This window comes from Hyperoodon ampullatus, assembly GCF_949752795.1.
Source record: "Hyperoodon ampullatus genome assembly, chromosome: 16".
Lineage (NCBI taxonomy): Eukaryota > Metazoa > Chordata > Mammalia > Artiodactyla > Ziphiidae > Hyperoodon > Hyperoodon ampullatus.
Genome location: NC_136929.1, coordinates 52721210 through 52739621, shown reverse-complemented (window position 1 = coordinate 52739621; position 18412 = coordinate 52721210). Strand labels below are relative to the sequence as shown.

Below are 18412 nucleotides of genomic sequence, written 5' to 3'. Positions count from 1 at the left end.
TAATCAAGAACTTTTCTTAGATCAGTCAGAGGACTGAGGTCACTGGACAAACCACCATTCCCCCAAATTGGAGAGACAGATAAATACAGAGAACAAAAGTCAGCTTACCTGAAGTAGAAGCACTGGAACCAGGACTGATAGATATACTCAAAAAGTAATTGATTAATTGCTGGAGGCTGAGTGTGGACTAGTTTAAAGTTAACTCCTGGGAGCCCAGTCTTTAATTTTACTCTCCAGGAGCATTGTCTGTTCTCCTATTGAAGACCTGAGAAGAGTTCCCTCCTGTTTGGTCTGGGAAAATTAATCCTTTTGAAATATGCCCAGGGGAAGAAGCATTTTGAAATATCCCCAAGAGCATCATTTTTCATATTAAGGCCTGCTATCAGGGGAAACCGCTTTACCAGAGCCATAGGTAATGTGAGCAGGGGAGAAGGGAAATATCCAATTCCAGTACCCTCCAATCTTCCTGTATCACCTACGTGGGGAAGAGGGGAAGCTGAGAAGCATTTGTGAAGGTCGCAACCCAGGGAAACAGGCTCACAAAAAGACTGAGACTTAATCATCAGATTATAGACTGCTTCCCTTGCACTAAACTTTACCACCACATCGATAAGGTTCCAGTACAGTAACAACGGATTTCAGCTGAAAGAACTGCAAAAGCTCAGATCCTATTCAAGAAGAAATTTCTAGAGGAATTATCTGAACAGGAATTTAAAATAACTATGATTGATGTGCTAATGGCTCTAATGGAGAAAGTGGGCAACATGTGGGAACAGATGAGTAGCGTAAACAGGGAGATGGAAATTCAAAGATTCCAGAGGAAATGCTAGAAATAAAAAAACACTGTAAAAATGAAGAATGCCTTTGATGAGCCCTTCAGTAGTCTGGGCATGGTCAAGTTAGCAGCCAGCTTGAAGGTATGTCCATAGAAACCTCCCAAAGTGAAATGCAAAGAAATAAAATGAAAACAAACAAAAAACAACCACAGCCACAACACTGGAACAGAATGTCTGAGAACTGTACAAACCAAGAGTAAATGCTAATGTAAGCTATGAACTTAGGGTGATTATGATGTGTCAGTGTAGGTTCATCAGTTGTAAACAGTGTACCACTTGGGTGAAGGATATTGGTATTGGTGGAGGCTGTGCATGTGTGCAGACAAGGGGTATATAGGAACTCTCTGTACCTTCCTTTCAATTTTGCTGTGAACTTAAAACTGTTATAAAAATTCCCTTTTATGTAAGAAAATGGAGGCATAGAGAGATTAAATATCTTGCCTAAGTCTTAACCAAGGATCTATTAGGTACAGAATAGGAATCGGCAATGAGTCAGTCTGGCACTAGAACTTTTGTCTTCAACTAGTGCACTTTTCTTCCTTTTTTGAATCTTGCTGTTTCTTTTACCTAACAATGTATCTTGCAGATCAATCCGAAAAGCGCAGGGAGGGCCTTTTCAATTTAACCAGTTTTTTTGTTTTGTTTTTTTAATTGGCTGTGCTGCGTGGCATGCGGGATCTTAGTTCCCCAACCAGGGATTGAACCTATGCCCCCCCCGGCAGTGGAAGTGTGGAGTCTTAACCACTGGACCGCCAGGGAAGTCCCTAACCAGTTATATATATATATATATATATATATATATATATATATATGTATATATATATATATATATGTGTGTGTATATATATATATATATATATATATATATGGTGTCATTTACATCCCTGCAGTCCTTGTGAATATTAAGTGCCCCAAAGCACTGGTTTTAAACTTGATGGGAACGGGTATAAGGCGGCAGGATTTCTTCATACCCAACTCTAGTCACTTGGGCAACCAGAGCCTTAGAGGAAGTCATGTTCCTGGGTTGAAATTAGAGTGGAACATGCCAGAACAAACACCCCAAACCTTGGGTCTCATTACTACTTTTCTTCTTTAATTTTTATCAGAATAAAGTTGATTTACAATGTTCTGTTTTTTCTAGGTGTACAGCAGCTTGTTCAGTTACACATATACATATATCTATTCATCTTCGGATTCTCTTCCCATATAGGTTATTAGAGAGTGTTGAGTAGAGTTCCCTGTGCTATACAGTAGGTCCTTGTTATCTATTTTATATGTATTAGAGTGTATATGTTAATCCCAACCTCCTAATTTATCCCTTCCCCCCCAACTTTCCCCTTTGGTAACCATGAATTTGTTTTCTGAGTCTGTGAGTCTGTTTCTCTTTTGTAAATTAGTTCATTGGTATCAATTTTCAGATACCATCTATAAGTGATATCATATGATATTTGTCTTTCTCTGACTTACTTCACTTAGTGTGATCATCTCCAGGTCCATCCATGTACCTGCAAATGGCATTACTTCATTCTTTTTTATCGCTGGGTAATATTCCATTGATTTAGGTTGTTTCCCTGTCTTGGCTATTGTGAATAGTGCTGCTGTAAACATAGTGGTACATGTATCTTATTTTTTCTGGATATATGCCCAGGAGTGGGATTGCTGGATCGTATGGAAATTCTATTTTTAGTTTTTTGAGGAACCTCCATACTGTTCTCCACAGTGGCTGCACCAATTTACATTCCTGACAACAGTGGGTTCCCTTTTCTCCACACCTTCTTCAGCATTTGTTATTTTTAATGATGGCCATTCTGACTTGGTGTGAGGTGAGATACCTCATTGTAGTTTTGATTTGCATTTCTCTAATAATAAGTGATGTTGAGCATCTTTTCATGTGTCTGTTGGCCATCTGTATGTCTTCTTTGGAGAAATGTCTATTTAGGTCTTCTGCCCATTTTTTGATTGGGTTGTTTGGGTTTTTTTTTGTTGTTATTAAGTTGTATGAGCTGTTTGTATATTTTGGAAATTAAGCCCTTGTTGGTTGCATAATTTGCAAATATTTTCTCCCAGTCCATAGGTTGCCTTTTCATCTTATTTATGGTTTCCTTTGCTGTGCAAAAGCTTATGTTTGATGAGGTCCCATCTGGTTTGTTTGTTTGTTTTGCGGTACTTGGGCCTCTCACTGTTGTGGCCTCTCCCGTTGCGGAGCACAGGCTCCAGACGCGCAGGCTCAGCAGCCATGACTCACGGGCCCAGCCGCTCTGCGGCATGTGGGATCTTCCTGGACTGGGGCATGAACCTGTGTCCCCTGCATCGGCAGGCGGACTCTCAACCACTGTGCCACCAGGGAAGCCCCCATTTGGGTTTTTTTTTGCTTTTATTTCTCTTGCCTTGGGAGACTGACCTAAGAAAACACTGGTACGATTTATATAAGAAAATATTTTGCCTATGTTCTCTTCTAGGTTTATGGTGTCATGCTTTATATTTAAGTCTTTAAGCCATTTTGAGTTTATTTTTGTGGATGGTGTGAGGCTGTGTTCTAACTTCGTTTGATTTACATGCAGTTGTCCGGCTTTCTCAACACCAGTTGCTGAAGAGACTGTCTTTTCCCTATTGTATATTCTTGCCTCCTTTGTCAAAGATTAATTGACTGAAGGTGTGTGAGTTTATTTCTGGCCTCTCTATTCTGTTCCATTGGTCCACGTCTGTTTTTGTGCCAATACTACACTGTTTTGATTACTGTAGCTTCGTAGTAATTGTACAATTACTGTGGTATTGTCTGAAGTCTGGAAGGGTTATGCCTCCTGCTGTTTTTTTTTTTTCCCTCAGGGTTGCTTTGGCAATTCTGGGACTGTTATGGTTCCATATAAATTTTAGGATTATTTGTTCTAGTTCTGTGAAAAATGTCATGGGTAATTTGATAGGGATAACATTAAATCTGTAGATTGCTTTGGGTAGTATGTCCATTTTAACAATATTAATTCTTCCCATTCAAGAGCATGGGATATTTTTCCATTTCTTAAATCACCTTCAATTTCTTTAATGTTTTATAGTTCTCAGCTTGTCTTTCACCTCCTTGGTCAGGTTTATTCCTAAGTATTTTCCTTTTTTTTTTGATGTGATTTTAAAAGGGATTTTTTTTTTACTTTCCCTTTCTGAATTTCATTGTTAGTATACAGAAATGCAACCGATTTAACGGTTTTATATTGATAGACCCTAAGCTTTTTTCAAATTGCTTATTTAGAAATATTATATTAGCCTTATGCCTGTCATTTCTAACATGTATGAGAGTACCTATAATAAATTTCTGGAAGCAGAATTACCCAGTTAATAGATATGTGCTTTTAAATTTTGGTATTTTGAAAACTTTATTAGAAGTTGTATCCATGTGTACTGTTCTACAAATGTACATGTTGGATATGACATGGTAAAAATAGGTGTGGCCACAAGAGACGAGAATGAGGCTTGGGAGGAAGTTTATTATACTCACAGATCTCAGAGAGGAGGTGATCATGTGCCACTCAGGGCTACAGGGGAAACACTAGATTTGGCGGAAGATGGGAACAGGGGGAAAGTCTAGGCCAATGTCTTTATCAGAGTTTGTTTAGAAGAGGTGAGGTAGGGTAAACAGTTTAGGATTGGCTCGCCTGAACAATTCAAGTGGTCTCTGGGCTACAGAAGTGGCCTCTAGTTGCCTGGTATCTGGCCCTGGGATGATTGTAGGGCAGAGGGAATATTTGATTGGTGTGTGAGAATTAGCTAAGGAGGTGGTTGGGGCCACAGACTTGGAATTGGCTGGTTTGTATGTGAAAGATGTGCTCCCGGGCAAGCCCTTTGTTCTAAGAAGGGCTAACCTTGGGAGAAGCAGTCTCTCAGCCTGCAAACTTCTTAAGGTGTAAAAACATAATAAAATACAGAAAAATTTAAAAGATTAATGCATATACTTTAACAGTGTACAAGATCACCTATTTTCTCACAACTTCACCAACATTAACAAATTGATGTTTGGTAATCTGGTGAAAAATGACATCCAGTTGTAGTTTTGAGTCATCTGTATTTCTTATTTTTGCTCTTTTTCTTCTATTTTCTCATTCATTCACTAAAAAATATTAACTGCTTACAATATGCCATGTACTTACGATGTGGGCACCCTCAGAAAGCTTACATTTTAAGAAACGAATAGGACCCATTAGAGAGAAAACTACACTTTAGAGAGACATAAAAAAACTGACTAACTGAAAGGACAATGTTGATAGATGAGAAGAATCAATGTCAGAAACAATTATGGCAGTTATTACCAACTCAGTAGGTGTGGTATGGGATCACAGAGTTTTGGGGGGAAGGCAGAGGTGGCAACTTGAAATAATGAATAGATATGAACATTTTTAAACCGAAAGGTACTATGAGGGTATCTGCTTTGCCAGATGTTAAAACATACTATGAAAACACAATAATGAAACCAGTGTGGTGCTGGTACAATAACAGACAACCAGAAACAAACTCTAGTTTATATATGATGTGTGAGCAAGTACCATACTATTTTAATGATTACAGTTTTTCAATACTTAAAAATCTGGTTGTTTCCCCCAGTACAGTTTTCAGAATTTATAAAAATTGCATTAAAAAACAAAAACTGCTTTTGACTGTTTGGATTATGCTTCTTTGAATACGATTTCATCCAGAAAGCAGACCTCATAGATCCAGGTGTCGTAAGGGTTATCCACATACCCACAATATTAACATGCTTAGCGAAAAAAAACAAAAACAAAACAAAACAAAAACAAAACAAAACAAAAAAAACCCCCCACAGTGGCCATGGGGGAGGGGTCAGAGATTACTGGGACTTTTTTTTAAACACTTATTTCTCTATTGTTTAGAATTTTTATATATAATAAAAATACATTGACTTTATAATCTCCTAACCATACAAAAATATAGGCAAAACAGTATAACAGAAAGGTGTAATGGTAGACATGATATCAAATATTTAACTTCTGCAAAAATCCAGTAATTGAAGCTGGTATATTCTCTACTTATTCTTTCAAAGCAAATAGAAAAGTATTATTTTTCGTGATTTGATTTACTAAAATTTTTGTGTTTGTCAGGAGTCTTTCCTGAGCAATCCTTAAAACCAGTTTCAGTTTAAGGTGAATTGCCTTTAAACTTCTGAGAATACTGTCTTGTTACAAACGTAAAGGAGATAATTTAAAGAATGCATCAAAGAGAAACACTTTACATAATGAGGTGTGGTTTTAAAAATGTCCTCAAATTGTTTATTTTGTACGAGCTAAATATGTGGGTAAAGTATAGCCGTACTCCATTTATATCTTATCTTTTCCAATTGAGGAGAGTCAAGCACCAAAATGCACTGCTTATTAGCTAGATGACAAATGGGCTTGGAGAATGTAAAATACTTCTCTATAACACTATACATTCGTGAAATAGCCAAGTAAGTATACTGAACAAATATAAAGACAAGTCTCCAAATACTGTCTATCTCACCAATGCTAAGGTGACGCTGATCAGTATTAGAAGAAAAAAAATTTAATTTACTCTTTCATAAAGTTTTTAATAAGCTATAATTTTCTTACATGTACACTAGTAACCTTAAAAAGACAAATACTACCAAATGTTAACTACTGTACAATTTATAAAAAATATAATTTTAAGAATTTGGAATAATAAAGGGAAGGTACCTACTTCAAATGGATTAAATAAGAAAATGCCACTTTTTAAGAAATTTCACCAGGAAATGGGAAATTTCCAATTTGTCTAAAGGAACACCAAAACCTTTTACTGACGTCCGAGACCTTGCTATTTTTATTCAAGACTTCATCTACACAGTTTCAAATAAGCCCTAAAAAATATTTTCCAGTACATATAAGGCCGCTACACACAGTACATGACGGGAAAAAAGGACTCCGTCAGAATGAGAAGTCGTGAAGAACAGAGATATGTCTTGCTCACCTTTACATCTCCAGTTCCTAGCACAGTGCCTGGCTCAAGGTGAAAATGCTTAAGCAATGGTTGTTGCTTTGCATTGAACCAGGCAGATACACCCTTCTACCTTTGGTTCGATTTTCATTCCATATTAAGCACGACCTGAGCTGCAGTCCTGGTTCTTGGCCCTTGATGTTAAGCTGAATAAAGTAAGCCAATATGCATACACTTTCTACATCAGTTCTTCTGACAGGATCCTCAGCACTGACTCATCACGGGCTGTGAATCTTCTCTTATGTGGTCTAATTCTTATTTCTTGGATAATATCAGCATGCAAAAGTAATGCATTTTCAGTGCAGTACAAGTATGTTCATATGAGTAAGAATGGAATAAAGGCCTTTCTTTTCCATGTTTTAAATAACAGATACATAGCATCTTATGACATAATTAGCAATTTTTAGACACTGAACATAATACACTGTATTACAATGCGATGTGGTAGGCTTCCATTTTAGGAACAAAAATCAATTTCACATGAAAAAAGATTTATTTTACATTTAGAATAAGTCTAAATTTTTAGCATTTAAGTACTGTAAAATAAACAGAGAGGAGCTTTTAAGATGTATTATCTCCATTCTGTCCAAAAAGCCCGTACAAAAAGCTTTTTTTTACAGTTATTGATCATCACCTCGTTGCCTTAAATTTCTAGGTTTTCCATTTTCAATTCTTCTCTTTTTGAAGACTGGGGCCACTCCATCTGCCACGACTCCAAGAGAAGTGACTGTTTTTTCTTTAAAAACCACTTTGGGTTCCCCACCAACATCAGCCTCTGAAGTTGGTACATATTCATTTTCAGTGCTTGGAAGTTCCAAATCTACCTTCTCACTGGAACAGAAAGTAAAAATAGAACCATTATTTGACAGAGTAAGATAAACTTTCACCTAATGTGTGAGCCCACCAAAGCCTCAAGGTCATCTTTCTAATGATAATAATAGAAGTTAGAAGCTGGTCATTTTGGAGTAGGAAACTATTTTAAAATACTGATTTTATAATATTATTTAAGGTACTGAGCACCTGTTGATGTGGACACATGAGGAAAAGTCCCATCTATTCTTTTGTTCCTGTTGGGTGTATCATTGAAGGAAATGCTTGTACTTACGATTAGCAGTATAAGTTACACAGGTGGATAAATGAGAAGTATCTTTGGAAATGGATTTTGCCGTGGACTGACAAGGACTCTGGAGGCTTACACAGCACAAGACAAAAACCATGGAATCTCAATGTTCTGGTGTAGCAGACTCCGTGAGACTGTTTGCCTAGCACCCCTTTTCTAGCACTAGCCCTTCAACTGTCCACTTGGTTAGTATGAATAATCAGATGACTAGTCCAGAGCTCAGTACCTAATTAATATGAACCTATCATAGTACCCTACTGTCTACATAGTCAACTGGTTTGTGAAAGATCAAGTAAGTCACACCATACCCATCAGTCCCGCCCATGAGCTTTTTGAACATGGACCAGAAAGACCATTATGTTTAATGCTCTAGTGGCTAAGAATATAAAACCTGTTGGGAACCATATATTCTCCTATTTAGAGAAAGAAGTTCTGCAGAGATAGAGAATAAGGCTGGCATGCAAAGAAAAGTAGGATGGGAGATGGAGAATCCTGCCAGTGTTTCAGGCCTGGTTCCAATAATTCGTGAGGCCCGATTCCTACCCCTCCTACAACTTGCAGGTAGAACCTTTCTGGGAATCTTTGAACTAATAACCTCTTTTTTTAATTTAAGGTAACTCAAGTTTCTATCACTTGAAACCAAAAGATTACCTGGTCAGCATGAAAGGAAGAGTGATGACAATAGAGAAAAGGGAATAAAAAGTAAAGGTATGATTTAAATGTTAGAAGTCCCGGATATTATATTTCCCAGTTGAGAAACCCCATCTAAGAAGAGTGAAGATTAGTACAGATCTACACTCCTCAATCTCAGAAGAACCCAGGTAATGTAGTCATTCATCTTGATTCCTGGAAATAAAGGGAGAAAATCCTTTCCTGGAGGCCAGGAGAAGTTTGAAAGGTTATGGTAGATCTACAGTAGTAGTTAACTCTAATAACAGCAGCTATAGTGAATGTCTACTATAAACCAGACAATGCACTAGGCACTTGGAATAGAAATATTCTCTTTTTATTTGGGGTCTTCTAGTTAGTGTCTTTTTTAGCACTAGAACTCCTTTTAACTTTTTTTCCCTTTTGGGAACCACCTCTTCTCCCTTCTGAGTTTTGAGCTTAATTCAGTTCAGGTCCAGTCAGAATTCACAGTGGTTAGCTCAGGAATAGGAACTGGGTATGTGATGAAAGCTAAGCAGGACCACTTTTGGAACTCGCAAAGAGCACCTCTTTTTTGCTGGGATCTCTAACTGTAAGTATGATATAAGCCTAAAGCTTTGCTGTCAAGTGGGGAGAGCCTGTGAGAAAGGCAGTCAAGTCAGAGGAAAGCAGAGACAAAAGTCAGAGACATTCACAGTGATTTCTCATCAACTACGGCTCTTGACAACTGCAGTTTAGAGATAACATGATTTTTAGGTGTTTGCTTAGAATTTAAATTTAATATATGCTATTCAGTTCAGTTATCTTAAAAGTACATGATAACAAATTTGCTTCCCTCTCACACAGACCATGTAGAAATGTCTATGGTGGTAGAATTGAGAGATCTTTTTATGTTTCATCCTATATATACATGGGTAAAAAAACAGGTTTAAAAGAGGTCTCTAAGCATTGTAATAATTTTTTAAAAATGTAACAATAGTTAGGAAATTTGCTAGGATTGCAAAAAACAAAATAAATGAGAATATAAGTACAAAGAATATAAGAACAAAGAAAATTTTAAATCAGTGATGGATAGTTCAAAACTATAAAAACCAAAACCAAAAACTATTCTATATAATATAAAACTTGAGGAAGAAGCTATCTTGGTAGATCATGATGTTAAATAACATTTCCTCAAAATCTGATGAGGGGATGCAAGAAATAGGAATTCTCACTGGAACAGGTCTTAAATCTGATTTGTTTTGAATAGAGATGCCTTCCAAACTTTATTGTATTAAAAATATATGTTAAATGCCATTTTTGTTTGCTTTTCCTACTTCCCTATTTTCCCTTAGATTGCCAACAATGGTGCTTTCCAAGAAGGCTAGTAGCCCCTGAAGTTGATGGGGTATTCATGCTTGGCTTTGTATTTTTATGTTTTTACAGGAGTGGAAACTGAGGCTTAGAGAGAAGTTAAATAACTTGGTCAACTAAACTGTTATGGTAGTAATATTACTTGGATTAAAACCCAGGCCTGTGTTGATCTAAAACCTATATTCTTCCCCCTAGACCACTCTGCTTCTGGGTGAAACTAAGAAATTCCATTAGCCAAGCAGAGAAAGATTTTGAGTAATGAAGAACAGTAGGGTTTGGTTGCTGGACAAATGAATCTCTGTCCAAGAAAATCTATGAGAGACTCATTTAATTTCACAATCTTGGTGTTTTGTGTTGTATTTTGATAAAGTGATCAAGTCATAGTATTACTTCTTAAGTGGGATTATGGGAGAGATAAAATAGAAAAAGAGTCCATTTTTGAAATCATGGTCCTAGGGAATTCCTAAGTGGAAGCTAACAGAAGTGGCAGTGAAGTAGGATATACACCCATGTGATATAATCAGAGGAAAAGAAGTTTGTATTTGAAAGAAAAGAGTCTGCAAATAAAATATCTTACAGAGAATACACCTTCTTTTCAAATAACTTTAGAACAGTTACAAAAAATAATTACATAAACACTTCCTCAAAACCATGGTCATTTCCAAATTCAAAATGTAAAAATTGTAAAGGTTTTAATACCTGAACACAATGTAATAAAGGTGGAAAAAACCCAAAAAAAACTTCCACCTATGTAGAGATTGAAAAATAAGTCCTTTTGGAAAACCACCAAGTCAAAAGAGTAAGCAAAAACACAATATTAAATGGTTCCAAAAACAATGAAATCAAGGAATCATCACCCAAAATTTATGTGATATATGGACAGAATTATATTCAGAGACAATACAGCTTTGACTATTTTCATTAAGAATAAGAACAGACCCCTTCCTCACCTCCTGTCAATAGTCTTAAGTGTTCCTCTGAAGAAAGAACAAACACAAAGAAACTTAAGAAAAGTCAGGGGAAGAAAATTACAAAAGTAGAAATGAAGAAACAGAAAATCCATTAATAAATGGATATGTAATAAAATACACAGTTAAAAATAAGAGCTGATTCATTAAGGAAAAACAAATTTAAAAAGCCTTTAGTGGAGACCCCAGTCTTCATTCCCACAAAATGATCAACAATTAGATAGCTATCCATGAAGAAAAACAGCTCTAGGAGAGCTCTGGAGTCCATTTAAGAAGCAACACAGTGGAACAAAATACCATGAGAATTGCAAAAAAAAGATAAGAAAGACAACTTCACTTTGCCTGCATCATCCCATCCCCCAAGCTGACACTGCTCAGAGACAAGAGGAAACCTCCCAGTTGGAAACAGTTCCCGACAACATGAAAAGAAGAGTGGGTGGGTGACCAGCTGATGCAGCCTTTTGGGCCACTGCACGAAGGTCCTGCTTAGGTTTCACTCCGCCCACAATGGTGAAGGTGAGACGTATAGAGACTGCTAGGAACAAGGAAAAAAATCAGGGACTACCAAGAACAGCCATGCAGTGGGAGTGATTGCAGTTCACAGTGACCTGCTCTACAGGCAAACAAAGCAGCTTTTGCCACTGAAGAAAGAACCAACAGACATCACAGCTGCTGCAGATGCCCTGCAGATTTCACCAGGTATTGTACTGCACAGCTATTAGCTTTCACTTATGTCAGCTACCTCAGTCCCTTTGCCCTTGCCACTGCCAGAGCACAGGAACCACACTGCAGTCAGCTCAGGCCTCTGTGCAAGATGGCAGCCTAGACTCCCATGGCTGACCCCACTGCCATTTGCATGCTTGGGGCTAGCCCCACCAGCTCTGCACTTGCATGGTGCTGCGCTGACACCCATCACCAGCCTCTACTGCAGGGCTTAGCCTCAGGGGGAGATTGTGCAGCCACGGGAAAGCACCCCGACAGCCAGGGTCCCTGAAGCTGTCAGTGAATGTGTAGTTGACTCTGGCCCTTGCTGCCTGCCTGGCCCCTACTACTGTGTGTCTGCAACTGGCCCTGACCACTACATACACAGGCATCTGTAGCTGGCCCCGCAGCTGAGTGCATGTTCACCACCAGAGCTGGCCACCACCACTGCCTGTCCTGGTCTCTAGCTGCTGGACCTGGAAGTGCTGCTGAGGACCCCAACAGCCCTTGCAGCCACTGTGGAACCCCTGCAGTGTTTGCCAAGAACCACGCAGTTGTTGGGTTCTAGTGACCTGAGCTAAAGTGATAACCCCCCCCCCAGACCCACTGCTGCCACATGCACCCTTGGTGCCCGGTACCACCAGACCTGCTCCAGTGTGCCCCACCTGCAGATGGAAGTTTTACCATACTGACATTAGTCTATAATAAAGTCTACAAGAGGTTATTCCTTTTTCAAATGTGTAGACACCTACACAAGGCTGCTAGGTTCACCAAGAATCGGGTAAAACTGTCTCTACCAAAGGAATACAGTAAACTCCCAGTAACTAGCCCAAAGAAATTGAGACCAGGAACTATCCAACAAAGAATTCAAAAAAACTGTTCTACAGATGCACTGAGAACTATAAGAGAATACAGGCAAACAATTTAATGATACCAGGAAAACAACAGAAGAACAAAACGAGAAATTCAACAGAGAGAGAAAAAACATAAAAAAGAACCAAACAAATTTTGGAGCTGAATAGTACAATGACTGAACTGTAGCATTCAATAGAGAGCTTCAACAGCAGACTAGACCAAGCAGAAGAATCAGTGAGTTTGAAGACAGATCATTTGAAATTCTGTAGTCGGAGGAGAAGAAAAGAGTGAAAAGGATGAAGAAACCCTATGGGACTTTTGGGACACAATCAAGAGAAATAACGTATGCATCCTTGGAGTCTCAGAAGACGAAGAGAGGGGAAAAGGGGCAGAAAGATTATTTAAAGAAATAATGGCTGAGGGAATTCCCTGGTGCATCAGTGGTTAGGACTCCGTGCTTTCACTACCGAGGGCACAGGTTCAATACCTGATTGGGGAACTAAGATCCTGCAAGCCACGTGGTGTGGCCAAAAAAGAAAAAAGAAAAAAGAAACAATGGTTGAAAACTTGCAAAATGTGGGGAGAGATTTATGGGTCCAAGTTGAAGTTAGTAGGTCACCTCAAAATTTCAATCCAAAAAGATCTTTTCCAAGACACATTTTACTAAACCTGTCTAAAATCAAAGAATTTTAAAAGCAGCAAGAAAAAAGAATTTCTCTCATACAAGGGAATTTCATAAGGCTATCAGCAGATATTTCAGTGGAGACCAGGATGATGTATTTGAAGTGCTGAAAGAAAAAAAAAAAGCTAACCAAAAATACTTTACCAAACTAAACTGTCCTTCAGAAATGAAGGTGAGATAAAGACTTTCCCCCAAAAAACAAAAAAATAACGGGCTTCCCTGGTGGCACAGTGGTTGAGAGTCCGCCTGCCAATGAGGGGACACGGGTTCGTGCCCCGGTCTGGGAGGATCCCACATGCCGCGGAGCGGCTGGGCCCGTGAGCCATGGCCACTGGGCCTCTGCGTCCAGAGCCTGTGCTCCGCAACGGGGAGAGGCCACAACAGTGAGAGGCGTACCACAAAAAACAAACAAAACAAAAAAAAAAACGCTGAGGGTATTCATCATCACTAAAAGTGCCTTATAAGAAATGCCGAAAGGCTGCTAATTACCAACATGAGAACACACAAAACAATGGTAAAGGTAAGCAAGAGTCAGATACAAAACAGTTTAATAATATAATATGGTGTTCTGTTAATACTTAACTCTAGTATAAAGGTTAGAGGACAAAAGTATTAAAAATAGCTATAGCTAAAACAATTTGTTAATGTATACACAATATATAAAGATGTAAATTGTGACATCAAAATAATACTGTAAATCAACTACACTTCAATAAAACGTTAATGGGGGGGCAAGTGAAAAGGTACTTTGTGTATTCAACCAAAGTTGTTATTAGCATAAAACAGACTGTCATATATATATATGATCTTTCATATATGCAGCATGGTAATTAAAAGCAAAAACCTAAAATAGATTCACAAAAGATAAAGAGAAGGAAATAAAAGCACACCACTATGGAAACTCATCAATTCAAAAAGAAAGGCAGCAAGAGAGAAAAAAAGGAAAAAGGGAACTACAAAACTGCCCCAGACCAATAAGATGGCATCAGTAAGTCCTTACGTATATTAATCTAAATGTAAATAGATTTAATTCTCCGATCAAAAGGTACAGAGTGGTGGATGGATAAAAACACAAGAACCAACTATATGCTGCCTACTAGAGACTCACTTCAGATTTAAAGACACACATAAGCTCAGAGTTAAGGAATGGAAAAGGATATTCCATGCAAACAGAAACCAAAAGAGGGCAGGGGTAACTATATTTATATCAGACAAAATAAACTTTAAGCCTAAAATGGTAACAAGAGACAAAGAAAGTCATTATATAATGATAAGGGGGTCAATTCATCAAGAAGATGTAACAACCTTAAATATATATGTGCCCAACACTGGAATATATTAAGCAAAAACTAACAGGTATGAAGGGAGAAATAGACAACAACACAGTAACAGCAGAAGCCTTAAATAAACCACTTTCAACAATGGATAGATCATCCAGAGAGAAAATCAACAAGGAAACATCGGACTTGAACAATACTTTAAACCAAATGGACCTTACAGACATATAGAGAACATTCCGTCCAACAGCAGCAGAATACACATTCTTTTCAAGCACACACAGAACATTCTCCAGGACAGATCACATAATAGGTCACAAAATAAATCTTGGCAAATTTAAGAAGACTGAAATCATACCAGGTATTTTTTCTGACCAAAATGGTAAAAAACCAGAAATCAATAACAGGAGGAAAGATGGAAAATTCACAAATATATGGAAGTTAACACACTCCTGAACAGTTAATGGGACAAAAAGGAAATCAAAGGAACTCAAAAAATATCTTCAAACAAATGAAAATGGAAACACAATATACCAAATCCTACAGGATGCTGCAAAAGCAATTCGAAGAGGAAAGTTTATACTGATAAATGCCTACATTAAGAAAGAGATAGATCTAAAAATAACAACCTAACTTTACACCTCAAGGAACTAGAAAAAGAACAAACTAAGCCCAAAGTAGCAGAAGGAGGGAAATAACAAAGATCAGAGCAGAAATAAATGAAGTAGAGACCAGAATAATAGGGAAGGTAAGAAACCTAAAAGCTGGTTTATTGAAAATAAAAACAAATTTGACAAACTTTTACCTAGACTAAGAAAAAAAGAGAAGACTCAAAATCAGAAATGAAAGAGGAGACATTAAACTGATACCACAGAAATAAAAAGGATTGAAAGAGACTACTATGAACAATCATACACCAACAAATTGGATAACCTAAAAGAAACGGATACATTCCTAGAAACATACAACCTACCAAATGAATTGTGATAAATAGAAAATCTGAACAGATCAGTAACAAGGAAGGATACTGAACCAATAATTAAAAACCTCCCAACACAAAAAAGGCCAGGACCAGATGGTTTCACTGGAGAATTCTATAAAACATTTAAAGAATAATTAATGTCAATCCTCCTCAAACTCTTCCAAAAAACAGAAAAGAAGAGAATATTCCCAAACTCATTACAGGAGGCTGGCATTACCCTGATACCCAAGCCAGATAAGGACACAACAAGGAAAGAAAACTATAGACCAATATCCTCGATAAATATAGATGCAAAAATTCTCAAAATATTAGCAAACTGAATTGAACAGCACATTAAAAGGATCATACACCATGATCAAGTGAGATTTATCCCTGAGATGTAAGGACAGATGGTTCAACATTTGCAAATCAACTGATATTGACTGAAACTGAAAGATAAAAATCTTATGATCATCTCAACAGATGCAGAAAACGCATTTGACAAAATACAACATCATTTCATGATAAAAATACTCAACCAATTGGGAATAGAAGGAACATAACATCACAAAGCCCATATATGACAAATCTACAGCCAATATCATACTCAATGGTGAAAGACTGAAAGCTTTCTCTCTGTGATCGCACACAGGACAAGGGTGCCCATTCTTGCCACTCTTATTCAACACAGTATTGGAAGTCCTAGCCAGATCAATCAGGCAAGAAAAAAAAAGGCATCCAAATTGGAAAGGAAGTAAAATTATCTCTCTTTGTAGATAAGGTGATCTTTTATGTAGAAAACCCTAAAGACTCCCCCTGCCCCCCTCCCCCTCCAGCAAACTGTTGGAACTACTCAATAAATGCAGTAAATTTGCAGGATACAAAATCAAAACACAGGAAATTCCCTGGAAGTCCAGTGGTTAAGACTTTGTGCTTCCACTGCAGGTGGCACGGGTTCGATCCCAGGTCAGGGAATTAAGATACTGCAAGATGCACAGAGTGGCCAAAACCAAAGCCAAAATCAAAATACAGAAATCAGTTGCATTTGCATACACTAACAACAAAACATTTGAAAAAGAAAACAATCCCATTCACAATGCATCATAAATGATAAAACAGTGATAAGTTTAACTGAGGTGGTGAAAGGTCTGTATACTGATAACTACAAGACACTGAAGGAAATTGAAGACACAGACAAATAAAGATACCCTGTGTTTATGGATCAGATCAATTAATATTGTTGTAATGTCCATACTACTCAAAGCCATCTGTAGATTCAATGCAATCCTGATAAAAATTCCAATGGTATTTTTCACAGAAATAGAAAAACAATCCTATAATTTTTATAGGAACCACAAAAGACCCCAAACGGTCAAAGCAATCCTGAGAAAGAAGACCAAAGCTGGAGGCATCACACTTCCTGATTTCAAACTATACTACAAATCTTTAGTAATCAAAACAGTATGATACTCTCATAAAAACAGAAACATAGACCAATGGAAAAGAATTGAGAGCCCAGAAATAAACCCTCACATGTAGGGTCAACTAACATTTGACAAAGGAGCCAAGACTATTCAATAGGGAATATATATTCTCTTCAATAACTGGTGTTGGAAAAATTGGGTAACCACATGCAGAAGAATGACATTGGACCCCTATCTTACATCACTCACAGAAATTAACCCGAAGTTTATTAAAGACTTAAGCAAAAGAAATGAAACTGTAAAACTGCCAGAAGAAAACATTTAAAAAAAGCTCTACCTGACACTCGTCTTGGCAATGATTTTTTGGATATGACACCAAAAGCATGGTCAACAAAACCAAAAATCAACAAGTGGGACTACATCAAACTAAAAGCTCTGGGCAGCAGAAGAAATAATCAACAAAATGAAAAGGAAACGTACAGAATGGAAGAAAATATTTGCAAATCATATATTTGCTAAAGGGTTAATATTCAAAATATATGGAAAACTCATAACCCAATTACAAAATAACCCCAAAGAATCCAATTAAAAAATGGGCAGAGAAAATGAATAGACATTTTCTGAAAAAGACATACAAATGGCCAAAAGGTACATGAAAAGATGCTTGACATCACTAATTGACAGAGAAATGTGAATCAAAACTGCAATATCACCTCATACCTGTTACAATGGCTAGTATTAAAAAGACAAGAGATAACAAGTGTTGGTAAGGATGTGGAGAAAAGAGATACCTTCAGCACTGTTGGTAGAAATGTAAATTGGTACAGACACTATGGAAAACAGTATGGATGTCCTGGTATTAAAAACAGGACTACCATATGATCCAAGATTCCCACCTCTGCGTATACATCCAAAGGATATAAAAACAGGATCTTGAAGAGATACCTGCACCCCCATGTTCACTACAGCATTATTCACAGTAGCCAAGATATGGATAAAGAAGATGTGGTATATACATACAGTGGAATATTATTTAGCTATGAGAAAGAAGGAAATCTACCAACTGTGACAACATGGAGGGACCTTGACAGCACTGTGCTAAGTGAAATAAGACAGAGAAAGACAAATACTATATGATATCATTTATATGTGAAACCTAAGAAATCCAAACTTACAGAAACAAGAGAACAGAGGTGGTTACCAGGTTTGAGGAATGGGGGAAATGGGGAGATTGAGCAAAAGGTACAAATTTCCAGTTGTAAGACAATTTGGGGGAATCTAATTTATAGGATGGTGATTATAGTAATCATACTGCGTTACATACCTTAAAGCTGCTAAGAGACTAGATCTTAAATGTCCTCACCACAAAAAAAACAACCAACCAACCAACCAACCAGAAACATGGTAATTAAGTGTGACATGGAGGTGTTAGCTAACACTATTGTGGTAGTCATTTTGCAACATATCAATCAAATCAACACACTGCACACTTGACTTATTTATTTATTTTGGCCACACCGTGTGGCTTGTGGGATTTTAGTTCCCCAACCAGGGATTGAACCCAGGCCCTCGGCAATGAGAGTGTGGAGTCCTAA

At 37.5% G+C, this 18412-nt stretch overlaps 1 protein-coding gene across 2 annotated transcripts in view; it reads right to left on the bottom strand.

Moving 5' to 3' along the window:
• Positions 1-7301: 7301 nt before the first annotated feature.
• WBP4 (WW domain binding protein 4) overlaps positions 7302-18412 on the bottom strand; it is a 30813-nt gene continuing 19702 nt past the window's right edge. For both annotated transcript variants that reach the window (XM_079722122.1, XM_079722123.1), the window contains one exon: positions 7302-7658. In XM_079722122.1, the coding sequence (XP_079578248.1) occupies positions 7448-7658 (211 nt within the window). In that variant the 3' untranslated portion in view covers positions 7302-7447. The remainder of the gene's footprint in view (positions 7659-18412) is intronic.